Source organism: Hyla sarda, chromosome 8, assembly GCF_029499605.1.
Source record: "Hyla sarda isolate aHylSar1 chromosome 8, aHylSar1.hap1, whole genome shotgun sequence".
NCBI lineage: Eukaryota > Metazoa > Chordata > Amphibia > Anura > Hylidae > Hyla > Hyla sarda.
The window spans coordinates 57,568,279-57,583,973 of NC_079196.1; the positions used below are offsets into that span (position 1 = coordinate 57,568,279).

The following is a 15,695-nucleotide window of genomic DNA, read 5'->3' on the forward strand; positions in this document are numbered from 1 at the left end:
TGTCTGTCTCTCTCTGCACTTTTTCTCTTCACTCACCCACCCCACTCCTCTCAGACTTCTATGGGTGATGCAACCTGATATCAGTACAGCAAAAAACCTGTCTTCATTTTGCTAAAGACAAATTTCCTTAAAGGGGTACTCCGGAGGAAAAAACATTTTTTTTTTTTTTATCAACTGGTGCCAGAAAGTTAAACAGATTTGTAAATTACTTCTATTAAAAAATCTGAATACTACAGAGGAAATTATTTTCTTTTTGGAACACAGTGCTCTCTGATGACATCATGACCACATTGCTCTCTGCTGACATCTCTGTCCATTTTAGGAACTGTCCAGAGCAGCATTTGTTTTCTATGGGGATTTTCTCCTACTCTGGACAGTTCTTAAAATGGAAAGAGATGTCAGCAGAGAGCACTGTGGTCATGATGTCAGCAGAGAGCTCTGTGTTCCAAAAAGAAAATAATTTCCTCTGTAGTATTCAGCAGCTAATAAGCACTGGACGGATTAAGATTTTTTAATAGAAGTAATTTACAAATCTGTTTAACTTTCTGGCACCAATTGATAAAAAAAAAAAAAAAAAGTTTTCCATCGGAGTACCCCTTTAAAGGGGTACTCCGGCCCTAAGACATCTTATCCCCTATGCAAATGATAGGGGATAAGATGTCTGATCGCAGGGGTCCCGCCGCTGGGGACTCCCACCATCTCTCATGCAGCACCCACCTGTCTCAGCTGTACAAAGCGATGATCTCTCCGTGTCTGAAGACTCACGACCACGGGGCCGGAGTATTGTGACGTTAAGCCATGCCCCCTCAATGCAAGTGACGTTAAGCCCCCCCCCCCCCCCGATTAGACATGTTATCCTCTATCCTTTGTCTTAGGGCCGTAGTACCCCTTTAAGTGATGTACATATAAGAAGTCGGGATGGAGGGGGGTGGAGCTGCCTTGTAAGCGGAGAAGTAAACTTATTTGCTCTAAGAAAATATTACAGAGTTTCTTATATTCGCTTGTACTATTAATTTTGCTTACATATACCTTAAATTAAGAATTTACAATCAAAAAATAATCAATAATACAATTAAGTAACAGTATACATAGGTGAGCAGTTACCAGTTTTGCCTCTGACTGAACAGGTGGTGGAGATGGAGGGCCGGGAATCCCTGGGATGGTAGGCACCACGGTGACTGGTCTGACAAGCTATGAAAGATCAGAACAGATTATTGATAACAATGAAAAAAAATAAAAAAATCACTTAAGACATCATGACATTATGATCTGGGAGCTGTTGTGATTTTAAAAGGTTTAAAGGGTAAGTCAGGCCTCTGAACAATGACTTGAATGGGTTTCAGTGCCGTATGATATTTATTCTGCAGTGGTGGAGATTAACTCACCAAAAGTAAAAACACAGCTTTTACATAACAATTTTCAAGGTTCCACAATTACACTTTCTAGAACACTGATCAACTACTGTGACTGCACTCAAAATAAAATGCCTGTTCTCCTTTATTCACATCTAAAGCTAAATTAGGAACTCTGCTGGTTTCCTTTTATGACAGCTCAGATGACTATACAGCTAAGTAGGAGCTCAATTGCTGTCTGTTTCCAATGGCAACCAGAAGAATTTTGAAGACATCTACAAATATGGAAAAAAGAAACCAGGAAATTGCTTAAAAAGGTGTAATAGCTTAAATAGTTGTAAAACCAGCAATGTTACACAACCTTTATAAAGACTCAGCAAAAATATTTTTTTATTTAATATGTCCTGGCTAAGTAAACCTTGACTTACCTTCCACCGCTCCCCTGGTGCCTCCAGTATTAGAAGACTCTTAACTCCTGGGGCCCAACACACAACAGTGCAGCTGAGTGACATTATGACAGATTGCTCAGAACCAGAAGGATGGTAGCAGAGACCAAGACAGTGACACCGGAGGCACTGGGGGAGCATTATTCTAGGCTTTTTTTTAATGCAGGCACCTTGGACATATTGAAGAAAAACAGATTACATCTATCTGTTACATCATTTTTGTGACTTTACCCTGTTTTATTTACACCACTGTGATAATTGTAACATAGAGCCATGATACTGGTCGTGGATCTCCAGTACTACTGGACATTTGCACCTTTATTATAGCGTATTCCCAAAGGTGCCATGCTATACAGTTGTGCTTCCATTAAGATACTTAAATTGCTATAAATAAATATACTATATTCACTTATCGTTTTTACTTTACTGCTTGTAATCAACAAATAAAATGAGAACGCTTGGGCTAGGGGAAAATGTGTGTAAAGTGGGTAAGTAACTGGCTTAGGGATAGGAAAGAGGATGGTTAATAGCAAATACTCTAATTGGGCAATTGTTACTAGTAAGGACCAACTCTGGGCCCTATTCTTTTTAATACATATTTATTAGTGACTTTGTGGAGGAATAATATAATAAAATGTCAATCTTTGCAGATGATACTAAGCTCTGTAAAGCGGGTAATACAATAGACACAGTGTATAGTACATAACACAATAGAGGGCAGTGCCCTGCTACAAATGGATCTGGATAGGTTGGATGTTTAAGCTGAGAAGTGGCAGAGGAAGTTCAACACGGATAAATGTAAGGTTATGCACATGGGTGGGATGGTTGGTATATGTTTTACATGGGAAAATACTGGGGACGACTGACATGGAAAAAGATGACTGAAAGAAAAGGAGTTTTAGTAAACAGTAAATTTACCTGTAGTTACCAGTGCCAGGCAGCTGCTGCCAAGGCAAACAAAATGATGGGAGGCACAGATGCCCACGACAAGGAAATAATTCTACCACAGTGCAAATCGCTAGTCAGACCACACATAGAATACTATATACAGTACTGGGCACCAGTGTACAAGTAAGATATAGTGGGGCTGGAGAGGATTCAAAGACTGGCAACCAGAGTAATATGGGAAAAGGGAGGACTACAGTACCCAGAAGAGATTATCAGAATTAGGGTTATTAAAAATTAGAAAAAAGAAGGCTAAGGGGTGACCTAATAACTACAGTGGTGCAAAAATGTCTTTAGTCAGCCATCAATTGTGCAAGTTCTCCCACTTAACCCCTTAAGGAATCAGCCCATTTTGGCCTTAAGGACTCAGACAATTTAATTTTTACGTTTTCATTTTTTCCTCCTCGCCTTCTAAAAATCATAACTCTTTTATATTTTCATCCACAGACTAGTATGAGGGCTTGTTTTTTGCGCGACCAGTTGTCCTTTGTAATGACATCACTCATTATATCATAAAATGTATGGCGCAACCAAAAAACACTATTTTTGTGGGGAAATTAAAACGAAAAACGCAATTTTGCTAATTTTGGAAGGTTTTGTTTTCACGCCGTACAATTTATGGAAAAAATTACATGTGTTCTTTATTCTGAGGGTCAATACGATTAAAATGATACCCATTATTATATACTTTCATATTATTGTTGCGCTTAAAAAAAAATCACAAACTTTTTAACCAAATTAGTACGTTTATAATCCCTTTATTTTGATGACCTCTAACTTTTTTATTTTTCCGTATAAGTGGCGGTATGGGGGCTCATTTTTTGCCCATGATCTGTACTTTTTTTTTATACCACATTTGCATATAAAAAACTTTTAATACATTTTTTATAATTTTTTTTTAATAAAATGTATTAAAAAAGTACGAATTTTGGACTTTTTTTTTTTTCCGTTCACGCCGTTCACCGTACGGGATCATTAACATTTTATTTTAATAGTTCGGACATTTACGCACACGGCGATACCAAATATGTCTATAAAAAAAGTTTTTTACGCTTTTTGGGGGTAAAATAGGAAAAAACGGACGTTTTACTTTTTTATTGGGGGAGGGGATTTTTCACTTTTTTTTTTACTTTTACATTTTTTTACATTTTTTTTTACACTTGAATAGTCCCCATAGGGGACTATTCATAGCAATACCATGATTGCTAATACTGATCTGTTCTATGTATAGGACATAGAACAGATCAGTGTTTTCGGTCATCTCCTGCTCTGGTCTGCTCGATCACAGACCAGAGCAGGAGACGCCGGGAGCCGCACGGAGGAAGGAGAGGGGACCTCCGTGCGGCGTTATGAATGATCGGATCCCCGCAGCAGCACTGCGGGCGATCCGATCGTTCATTTAAATCGCGAACTGCAGCAGATGCCGGGATCTGTATTGATCCCGGCACCTGAGGGGTTAATGGCGGACGCCCGCGAGATCGCGGGCGTCGGCCATTGCCGACGGGTCCCTCGCTGCGATCAGCAGCCGGGATCAGCCGCGCATGACACGGGCATCGCTCCGATGCCCGCGGTTATGCTTAGGACATAAATGTACGTCCTGGTGTGTTAAGTACCACCTCACCAGGACGTACATTTACGTCCTGCGTCCTTAAGGGGTTAAAAAGATGAGAGGCCTGTATTATTCATCATAGGTATACCTCAACTAAAAAATAATAATAGTTATAATAATAAATCCATAAAATCACATTGTCTTATTTGAAAGAATTTTTTTGCAAATTATGGTGGAAAATAAGTATTTGGTCAATAACAAAAGTTCATCTCAATACTGTGTTATATACCCTTTGTTGGCAACGACAGAGGTCAAACATTTTCTGTAAGTCTTTACAAGGTTTTCACACACTGTTGCTGGTATTTTGGCCCATTCCTCCATGCAGATCTCTTCTAGAGCAGTGATGTTTTGGGGCTGTCTCTGGGCAACAAGGACTTTCAAATCCCTCCAAAGGTTTTCTATGGGGTTGAGATCTGGAGACTGGATAGGCCACTCCAGGACCTTGAAATGCTTCTTACAAACCCACTCCTTCGTTTCCTGGGCAGTGTGTTTAGAATCATTGTCATGCTGAAAGACCCAGCTACATTTCATCTTCAATACCCTTGCTGATGGAAGGTGGTTTTCACTCAAAATCTCACGATACATGGCCCCATAAATTTTTTCCTTTACACGGATCAGTCGTCCTGGTCCCTTTGCAGAAAAACAGCCCCAAAGCATGATGTGTCCACACCCATGTTTCACAGTAGGTATGGTGTTCTTTGGATGCAACTCAGCATTCTTTCTCCTCCAAACATGATGAGTTGAGTTTTTACCAAAAAGTTTTACTTTGGTTTCATCTGACCATATGACATTCTCCCAATCCTCTTCTGGATCATCCAAATGCTTTCTAGCAAACTTCAGATGGGCCCGGACATGTACTGGCTTAAGCAAGGGGACACGTCTGGCACTGCATGATTCGAGTCCCTGGAGGCTACTCATGGTAGCCTTTGTTACTTTGGTCCTAGCTCTCTGCAGGTCATTCACCAGGTCCCCCCCCCCCCCCCCCCGTGTGGTTCTGGGATTTTTGCTCACCGTTCTTGTGATCATTTTGACACCACGGGGTGAGATCTTGTGTGGAGCCCCAGATCGAGGGAGATTATCCGTGGTCTTGTATCTCTACTATTTTCTAATAATTGATTTGATTGATAAAGTTAATTTCTTCACACCAAGCTGCTTGACTACTTGCAGATTCAGTCTTCCCAGCCTGGTGCAGGTCTGCAATTTTGTTTCTGGTGTCCTTCCACAGCTCTTTGGTCTTGGCCATAGTGGAGTTTGGAGTGTGACTGTTTGAGGTTGTAGACAGGCGTGTTTAATAGGGATCGACCGATTATCGGTATGGCCGATATTATCGGCCGATAATCACGATTTTGGGCATTATCGGTATCGGCAATTACCTTGCCGATAAGCCGATAATGCCCCGCCCCCCAGACCCGCCGCACCGCGACCGCCCCCCCGACCCACCGCGTCGCACCCCCCACTGTAGTGCTGGGCAGTATACCGATATGGATTTTTGCCCATACCGCTATACCGGTCGGGCCCCTCCCCCACCCTCCGAGTCAATAAAAAAATTAAATAAATAAACTTACCCTTAATGGAGGTGGTCCGGGCCATCCATCCATCCTTCCTGTAGTGTCCGGCGCCATTCCGGGTCGAGGGTGCACCGGTACGGGCTGTCTTTCTCCGGGGGTCCTCTTCTCCACTCCGGGCAGGCTCCGGCCTAGTACGCTGCATAGACGCCGCTACGCCGTGATGTCAGGTGCGTCGCTGCGTAGCGGCGTCTATGCAGCGTACTAGGCCGGAGCCTGCCCGGAGTGGAGAAGAGGACCCCCGGAGAAGAAGGACAGCCCGGACCGGTGCACCCTCCACCCGGAATGCCGCTGGACACTACAGGAAGGATGGATGGCCTGGACCACCCTGACAGGTAGGAGGAGAGAAGCGGGTGGTGGCGGCGGCGGCCTATGGCACCGCAAAAGCCACTGCAGTGCATTGATTTAAAGCGCCCGCTTTAAATCAATGACCTGCAGCGGTGTCGAGGGGGGATAAATAGCCGATAACTTATACCGGAATATCGATATAAGTTATCGGCTATCGGACTGCAGTGTCCACACGGTCCTAGCGCCGACTGATTCAGCCGGCGCTGGCCGCACTCTGAATCTCCGGGCGGAAATTTTCTGCCTGGAGATTCCGTAGTCTGAACCTAGCCTTAAAGAAGAAGTTAAAGGTCTGTGAGAGCCAGAAATCTTGCTTGTTTGTAGGTGACCAAATACATTTTCCACCATAATTTGCAAATAAATTCTTTAAAAATCAGACAATGTGATTTTATGGATTTTTTTTTCTCATAACGTCTCTCATAGTTAAGGGAAAACCTATGATGAAAATTACAGGCCTCTTATCTTTTTAGGTGGGAGAACTTGCACAATTGGTGGCTGACTACATTTTTTGCCCCACTGTGTGTATAAATATATCAGGAAACCATACAGAGATCTCTCCCATGACCTATTTATACCCAGGACTGTATCTATAACAAGGGGGCATCTCTACGTCTAGAGGAAAGGTTTCTACGCCAGCACAGATGGGGGTTCTTTGCTGTAAGAGCCGTGGGACTCTGGAACTTTTTGCCTGAGGAGGTGGTCATGGTGAACTCAATAAAAAAAAGAGTCTAGGAGGGGCCTGGATGAATTTCTGCAGATTAATAATATTACAGGTTAAGGCTACTAGATCTATAGGGACAGAATGTTGATCCAGGGATTTACTCTGATGCCATATTCGGAGTCGGGAAGGAATTTTTCTTTGTTATGTGAAATTGGCATAAGCCTCTTAAGGGTTTTTTGCCTTCCTCTGGATTAACACAGTAGGGACAGAATAGCCATTTCGATTGAACTTGATGGACTTTGTCTTTATTTCAACTTTATGAACTATTTTACTATGTAAACCCGCTCCCGCTGAATTTATGACCATTATTGCCCGCTCACGCAATGTGTGGTGTTTCCAATCTTGTCCGTTCCTGCAAATGGTCACAGCTTTTAAAAGATAAAGAATTTAAGCAAATGTTATGGATCATGCCTAATGAAGTCATAGGATGTGATGATCACTTCTTCCCAGCGTTCTGTCATACATGATTCCGCTGGGAGAGAGCATCATCACAGGGGTCTGCTGGCATAACCAGGGGGGCATCTCTGAATGCCAGTGCAGCACTGGCCTGCACAGAAAGGAAATGTTGCCAGGACTCCTGGCGGCTTTTCAATTCAGACAATTCCGTGTGCCGTTTGGGTGTGGGATTAGTGGCACCAGTGGTATATTTTGAGACTGCCTACAACAGACTGAACACTGCACATACATACACGTTATCGTGTTTCACAAGATCCTAATCCTGTTGCAGTTCTCTACTATATAGGAAGTAGAAATTACACATATTCAGATAACATGTCTGACTGTCTAAAGGAGCTCAAATGTTGTCTGTTTCCAATGACAACCAACAGTATTTTGTAAACAGCTAAGTACATAGAAAAAAACAACAAGGTCTAAAATCAGCAAAGTATTTTCAAAATGACACAACCTCTTCGAAGTCTGTATAACCTTTCTTAGCCGCATAGTCATTTATTAAGACGTAGCCTACCTTAGAACATTGGGGGCAATTTACTTATATAGTCTAATTCTATTAAGCTTATAAAAAGGCTTAAAAAATCTTGATGAAGACAACCCCTTTCCAAATTTAGGTATATAAATGTTCTGGGGATAGGAACGTACATTGCTCAAGATATCCAGAGTGATCAGCTAACAGTATAGCTTATGCTGTCACAGAATGGGCCTGGACACGTATTATATGTAATATTACATTCTCCACTGAATATATATTGCCAGCCGCATCTTCTCCCAGCGATAACTGCAGACAGCCAGTGATTTCTGACCTGCATTAAAGGAAAACTGTAGTGGTATATAACAAATCCCCTATACTTCGGATAGGGGATAAGTTATAGATTGCGGGGGGGTCTGACCGCAGTGACCCCGCAATCTCCAGTACGGGGCCCCGACAGTGTGCAGGAAGGAGGCATGTCCGTCCCCAGCATGACACGGCAGCCGACACTCCCCCCATATATCCCAAATAGATACATGGAGGGTGCGTGTCAGTCGGAGATGGAACTCTACCTTCATGCGGACTGCCAGGGCCCCGTACAGGAGATCGCTGGGGGGCCCCAGCGGTCCGACCCCCCGCAATGTATAATTTATCCCCTATGCTTTGGATAGGCGATTAGTTATATGCCATTACAGTTTTCCATTAATATGAAATGGGGATCGACAGTCATAAAAAAAATCCCTTTCAAAATTTGTGAAAATGAGGAGAAATAAATGTGAATAAGTTAAAAATCAGAGCTGACTAGGACAGGATTTTGTGCAAACTGTACTCTCTCTCTCTCTCTACATTTAGAGTAATTTAATTCAGAAACTGGTCACTAGAGGGCAAGCTTTACAAAGAAGAAAAACACAAGGACACAGGAGCTGGGAAACCTGTATACTGCGTGCACAATGCAGCTCTAGGGATGGAGGACTCCTGGTACAATACTGTCGGGAAGATACTTTGGCATTAACTGAGAGAAATAAAAACAAAACTTTTGAACATCTATCGCGATCTGGATAAGGATTAGCTGGAGGTCTCATAGAATTGCATGAGACATCCGGTAAATAAGTATCCGGATCACAAAAGTCTTGTTTAAAGTTTCAAGTACACTTTAAACGTGTGGCCTAATGAAAAGACCTGAACCCTCTGCAGCATCATTCCTTGTTGGAACAGGTTTAGGTGAGAATTATTTGTTTTACACTTACTGAGAAGTATATGGGCACTGTGTGTGGTCATGATATTATTTAGTAGCAGTACAGTGATATTATCCAGTCCATATATGTGGTCATGGAGTGATGGTACTATCCCCTCACTGTATGTGGTGGTATTATTTATTCACAGTATGGTGGAATTATCCAGTCACTATATGTGGTCATGGTGTTGTACTTTTATTTAGTAGCAGTACGGTGGCATTATTGAGTTTGGTGGCTATGGGCAACAAAGACATAAACCTGAACTATTATTCTCTACTATTCAAAATGTCAGAAAACTGGTTGAATGGATGATGATTTGACACACTTATGACCAGTCCTGGTAACCAGTCATAACCACATCTTGCTGTACAGTCCATATAGCTGGTCAGCTGACAATGAGGTAATAATGGAGTCATAAGATTATATCATGTGTGATAAGGGCTGTTAGTCACCCCCAAATCACACATCCTCGGGTCTAACAGGAGAACATTACCAGCAAGTTCAAATAGGACACCAAGTCAACTATAGGCCTGAAGTTACAGCAGCTTTACATGTGTCATCCACAATGCCAACATATCCTCATGGTCACCCTTGAGGTCCGCAAGACCAAGCCCCTAATACATGGGAGCACAATCCTTTTGGTATGGTACTGAGATTTCTCAACACATTAAAGATTCATATCTTTAATACAAGGTATTTCTCTCTACAAGGGACAATTCTCTCCTGTTCTTTTAGTGGGGTCATATACAGACTCCCTTCAGGTTTTGTTTATTGAACTAGACTTTGACAGGTATATCATATTTTGCCTACAAGCAACTTTTGCTCAGATTCTCTTCTGCAGCCTGCATGTTTTCATATATAACTGAGGCTGCTCTGTCCAAATCAAACTGAAATCTGTCTCCAGATCCTCCCTTTCCTGAACAAGCTTCTAAACTTATCACCAGATCAAACTGTCAAATTTAGAATCGGTTATAAATCAGCTTAGAAGATCATTCAGGAACGGAAAGATAGGAGCTAAAGTATGAGATGCTAGATTTAAAGGAGTACTTCGCCACTAGACATCTTATCCCCTACCCAAAGGATAGGAGATAAGATGTCTGATCGCGGGGATCCTGCCACTGGGAGCCCGGTGATCTCCACGCAGCACCCGGCGTTCTGAATTAATGGCGTGACGACCACTGCCGCCAGAACCGAGCATTCGTTCAGAATGCCGGGTGCTGCGCAGAGAACGCCAGATGCTGCACGGAGATCGCCGGGCTCCCAGCAGTGGGACCCCCGTGATCAGACATCTTATCTCCTATCATTTGGATAGGGGATAACATGTCTAGCAGTGGAGTACCCTGTTAACTATGAATGGGAAATAGCAGCCTGTAAAATTAAGCACAATGCAATAACAAAAAAAATGCATTCAAATGTGTCGATAACCTTTAAATGGGTAGAAATTAAATGTGATGTTTAATAAACTGATCATTGCATTGATTTATTGACCTTCAGTAAAGGGCAGTATCGTAGTAGTAAACATTTTGCCAGTTTTTTTTTAAAGAAAAGGTCTGCATTTCAAGCAAATTATTCTAAATGTTAAAGGGGCACTCCATTGGAAAACTTTTTTTTTTTTTTTTAATTAACTGGTGTCAGAAAGTTAACCAGATTTGTAAATTACTTCTATGAAAAAAATCTTTCTTTCCAGTATTTTTAAGGGTCTGTATTCTACAGAGGAAATGGTTTTCTTTTTGGAACACACGGGTGGCAGCGGGTGCACAATGCAGGCACAATGTTCATTGTAGCAGGCACAGCAGCTGTACAGCACGGGGGGGTTTTATGGTGACAGCGTGCACATGGCTCGCTCCCGCTTGCCTGATTGACAGGCAGGAAGCTGCGCTGTGTTCTTCAGTGTCCCAGCTGCACTGAGAGTTCGGACTTATGCCAGGCCAGCATGAGTCCGAACTTTATGAGCCAGGACATGTAGGGAGACCCCTAGTGGTCGGTAAAAACATATAAAGATCCATTTTTGTTAATCACATGTTATTAGAAAGATGTTTCAAATACATTGATTAACAAAATATAAAAAGTTTTGGTGGTGACAGGTACTCTTTCTTTAACCTTTACAACAAACCATTTGAGATGTTATTAGCTTCATAGGAAAAGGTTTAAAGGGAGGTTAAGGTGTCTCTCAAACCTCCTGGTTATCCCAATCACCGATAAATTGCCATCTCCCCTGTTTGTTAGAAGAGATACTCAACGATAGGAATCACATGCAGGAACAATCGCATGAATCACAGCTGAGACATCCAGAGTCAGTTGAAAACCTATGTAAGGTCCTTACTGTAAGTGATCAATTTCCCTGCAGCACCCCCACAGGCAATATGAAGCATTACATATATCCAACAAAATAAATGCAAGTGATTTCAATGCAAGAACATGTAGAGAGGTTATTTATAGCTAATGCCTAACAGAACATAGGACCCTTTTCGTTTAAAGGGGTACTCCACCCCTAGACATCTTATCCCCTATCCAAAGGATAGGGGATAAGATGTCTGATCGCAGGAGTCCCGCCGCTGGGGGCCTCCGCGATCCCGGCTGCGGCACTCCAGACATCCAGTGCACGGAGCGAACTTCGCTCCGCGCCGGATGATTGGCGATGTGGGGAGGAGGCTTGTGCCGTCACGGCCATGCCCCTCTTGTGACATCACGGCCATGCCCCCTCAATGTAAGTCTATGGGAGGAGGAGGAGGAGAGACGTCACAAGCCTCTGGCGCTGCACCCTACGCTCTAAACGAATGCCGGGTGCAGCACGGAGATCGCAGGGGTCCCCAATGGTGGGACCCCCTCGATCAAACATCTTATCCCCTATTCTTTGGATAGGGGATAAGATGTCTAGGGGCGGAGTAGAATGTAAACAACTTCTTTAATTCCTAGAGGACACATGACGTAAATGAGCAGGAGCTGTGCTTGCCTCATACCACTAATGTGGAACATCATCTGTCCAGATGATGTCCACCAGTAACCCTTTAGATGCCGTGATCAATGCTGATCACAAAATCTACAGCAGTTGCCAGCTTAAGGGACACTCGTCGGACCACCCACTATGTGATTAGAAGGGTACGATGAGTGAAGATGGTAGGCAGAGGTCTCCTCACCTGCTCCCTGCTGCTCTCCATGTATAGGCTGAACAGTAAGAGCTATTAGATTGCTATTTGTAGTCCTCTATGTGGACTTAAAAATGTTAAATAGTGAAAAGATGTTTTTAAGAATGTAAATAAGCCCCTCCCACAATAAAATTAAAATCACTCCCTTTTCCCATTTTACAAAAAAAAAATTATAAATAAAACGTTCAGTATTGCCGCATGTAGAAATGTCTAAAATATTTAAATATAATGTTAATGATTTTGTACATAAAAGGAAAAAAAAAAAAAAAGTCTAAAACTGCTGATTTTTGGTTACACCACATCCCAGAAAAATGGAACAAAAAGTGATCAGTATGCAAATGAGCCCTCATACAGACGTGCATATGGAAAAATAAGAATGTTATAGGGATCATTTACACACAGTGATTACTAGCATGATCTGATAAATACCGTATATACTCGAGTATAAGCCGACCCGAGTATAAGCCGAGACCCCTAATTTTAACCCAAAATCCCAGGAAAAGTTATTGACTCGAGTATAAGCCTAGGGTGGGAAATACCTCATCCTCCCCTGTCATCATCCAGACCCGTCATTAACATCCTCATCATCATCCCCTTGTCATCATCCCACACATCCCCCCTTCATCATCCCCTTATCATCCCACACATCCCCCCTTCATCATCCCCTTATCATCCCACACATCCCCCCTTCATCATCCCCTTATCATCCCACACATCCCCCCTTCATCATCCCCTTATCATCCCACACATCCCCCCTTCATCATCCCCTTATCATCCCACACATCCCCCCTTCATCATCCCCTTATCATCCCACACATCCCCCCTTCATCATCCCCTTATCATCCCACACATCCCCCCTTCATCATCCCCTTATCATCCCACACATCCCCCCTTCATCATCCCCTTATCATCCCACACATCCCCCCTTCATCATCCCCTTATCATCCCACACATCCCCCCTTCATCATCCCCTTATCATCCCACACATCCCCCCTTCATCATCCCCTTATCATCCCACACATCCCCCCTTCATCATCCCCTTATCATCCCACCCCCCCCCCCCTTCATCATCCTCTTCTCATCATTCGCCCTCAGTGGTCTTCAACCTGCGGACCTCCAGAGGTTTCAAAACTACAACTCCCAGCAAGCCCGGGCAGCCATCGGCTGTCCGGGCTTGCTGGGAGTTGTAGTTTTGAAACCTCCGGAGGTCCGCAGGTTGAAGACCACTGCGGCCTTCAACATCATCCAGCCCCCCTCTCACCCCCTTTAGTTCTGAGTACTCACCTCCGCTCGGCGCTGGTCCGGTCCTGCAGGACTGTCCGGTGAGGAGGTCGTCCGGTGGGATAGTGGTTCCGGGCTGCTATCTTCACCGGGGGCGCCTCTTCTCCGCGCTTCCGGCCCGGAATAGAGCCGTTGCCTTGGCAATGACGCAGAATTACGTTCGCAATGAACGCACCTCTGCGTCGTTGTCACGGCAACGTGACTATTCTGAGGCCGGGCCCGAAGCGCTTAGAAGAGGCCTCCCCGGTGAAGATAGCAGCCCGGAACTACTATCCCACCGGACCACCTCCTCACCGGACAGTCCTGCAGGACCGGACCAGCGCCGAGCGGAGGTGAGTACTCAGAACTAAAGGGGGTGAGAGGGGGCTGGATGTTGTTGAAGGCCGCAGTGGTCTCCAACCTGCGGACCTCCGGAGGTTTCAAAACTACAACTCCCAGCAAGCCCGGACAGCCGATGGCTGCCCGGGCTTGCTGTGAGTTGTAGTTTTGAAACCTCTGGAGGTCCGCAGGTTGAAGACCACTGCGGGTGGGGGAGTTCACTCGAGTATAAGCCGAGGGGGGTGTTTTCAGCACGAAAAATCGTGCTGAAAAACTCGGCCTATACTCGAGTATATACGGTACTCCATGTATATCAGCAGTATATACATAGTCAAAGCAACAACACACAAGGAAGAAGCAGTAGAACCATTTCTGTTATGCATTGCCTAATCTTACAAGTCAGAAATGAGAATAGTATGGTGAGATAAAGACAAGGGAAATGATAGAAGTATACAGTGAAGACAGTACTATCTACACATTAAGACGACAAGGAGAATTCACACACATACAGACTTACTGGGACTGAAGCAGGTATATGTACATTGGAATTTGTGATTGAGGCAGGAATAGCAACAGGCATGGTTTGTCCATTAGGTAGATGTAACAATAGAGGAAAAGGAGCTGGAACTGGTCTGAGGATAGAAAAAAGCAGGGTTCCAACCTTAAAAAAACAAGTCAACCACAGACCTGCCAACTTAGAGATTGTGGGTTTATTAGCCATAATCACATGAAATAAGCAGAATGTTTTTGTAAAGTAAAACACTGGGCAAACAATTAGAAATCTACCTTTGTTCAGACTTTAGGGACTAGTTCAACACAAGGTTTCCAACTAATAGGAAAATGTTCACAATACTCTAGAGTATATAAATGATCCAGAGTCCAGATATTGCTGTTTAAAACTCATTATGGCGCCCCCTGGTGTTCTTTGGATTCCCTTTCAGAACTTCCACCTAATTTGTTAGGTGCTGGTGGTTACACATTCTTGGTTGCTGTCCTGGTCACACATGCCCCATAGGTTAGTCTTGGTCCCACATGCTAAGTGGCGCAGTCCTGGTCACACATGCTCAGTGGCGCAGTCCTGGTCACACATGCTCAGTAGGACAGTCCTGGTCACACATGCTCAGTAGGACAGTCCTGGTCACACATGCTCAGTAGGACAGTCCTGGTCACACATGCTCAGTAGGACAGTCCTGGTCACACATGCTCAGTAGGACAGTCCTGGTCACACATGCTCAGTAGGACAGTCCTGGTCACACATGCTCAGTAGGACAGTCCTGGTCACACATGCTCAGTAGGACAGTCCTGGTCACACATGCTCAGTAGGACAGTCCTGGTCACACATGCTCAGTAGTTCAGTCCTGGTCACACATGCTCAGTAGTTCAGTCCTGGTCACACATGCTCAGTAGTTCAGTCCTGGTCACACATGCTCAGTAGTTCAGTCCTGGTCACACATGCTCAGTAGTTCAGTCCTGGTCACACATGCTCAGTAGTTCAGTCCTGGTCACACATGCTCAGTAGTTCAGTCCTGGTCACACATGCTCAGTAGTTCAGTCCTGGTCACACATGCTCAGTAGTTCAGTCCTGGTCACACATGCTCAGTAGTTCAGTCCTGGTCACACATGCTCAGTAGTTCAGTCCTGGTCACACATGCTCAGTAGTTCAGTCCTGGTCACACATGCTCAGTAGTTCAGTCCTGGTCACACATGCTCAGTAGTTCAGTCCTGGTCACACATGCTCAGTAGTTCAGTCCTGGTCACACATGCTCAGTAGTTCAGTCCTGGTCACACATGCTCAGTAGTTCAGTCCTGG

General features: G+C 44.0%; 1 protein-coding gene across 5 annotated transcripts in view; it reads right to left on the reverse strand.

Annotated features, from left to right (window-relative positions):
• The window catches only part of ATF2 (activating transcription factor 2), a 119,535-nt gene that overhangs the window by 73,645 nt on the left and 30,195 nt on the right, over positions 1-15,695 (reverse strand). For all 5 annotated transcript variants that reach the window (XR_008847183.1, XM_056535807.1, XM_056535808.1 and 2 more), the window contains 2 exons: positions 14,403-14,517; positions 1,105-1,191 (listed from right to left, as the gene is read on the reverse strand). Coding sequence is in view for 4 of the 5 variants with exons in the window: in XM_056535807.1 (XP_056391782.1) it covers positions 1,105-1,191; positions 14,403-14,517 (202 nt within the window). In the remaining variant the exon portion in view is untranslated. The remainder of the gene's footprint in view (positions 1-1,104; positions 1,192-14,402; positions 14,518-15,695) is intronic.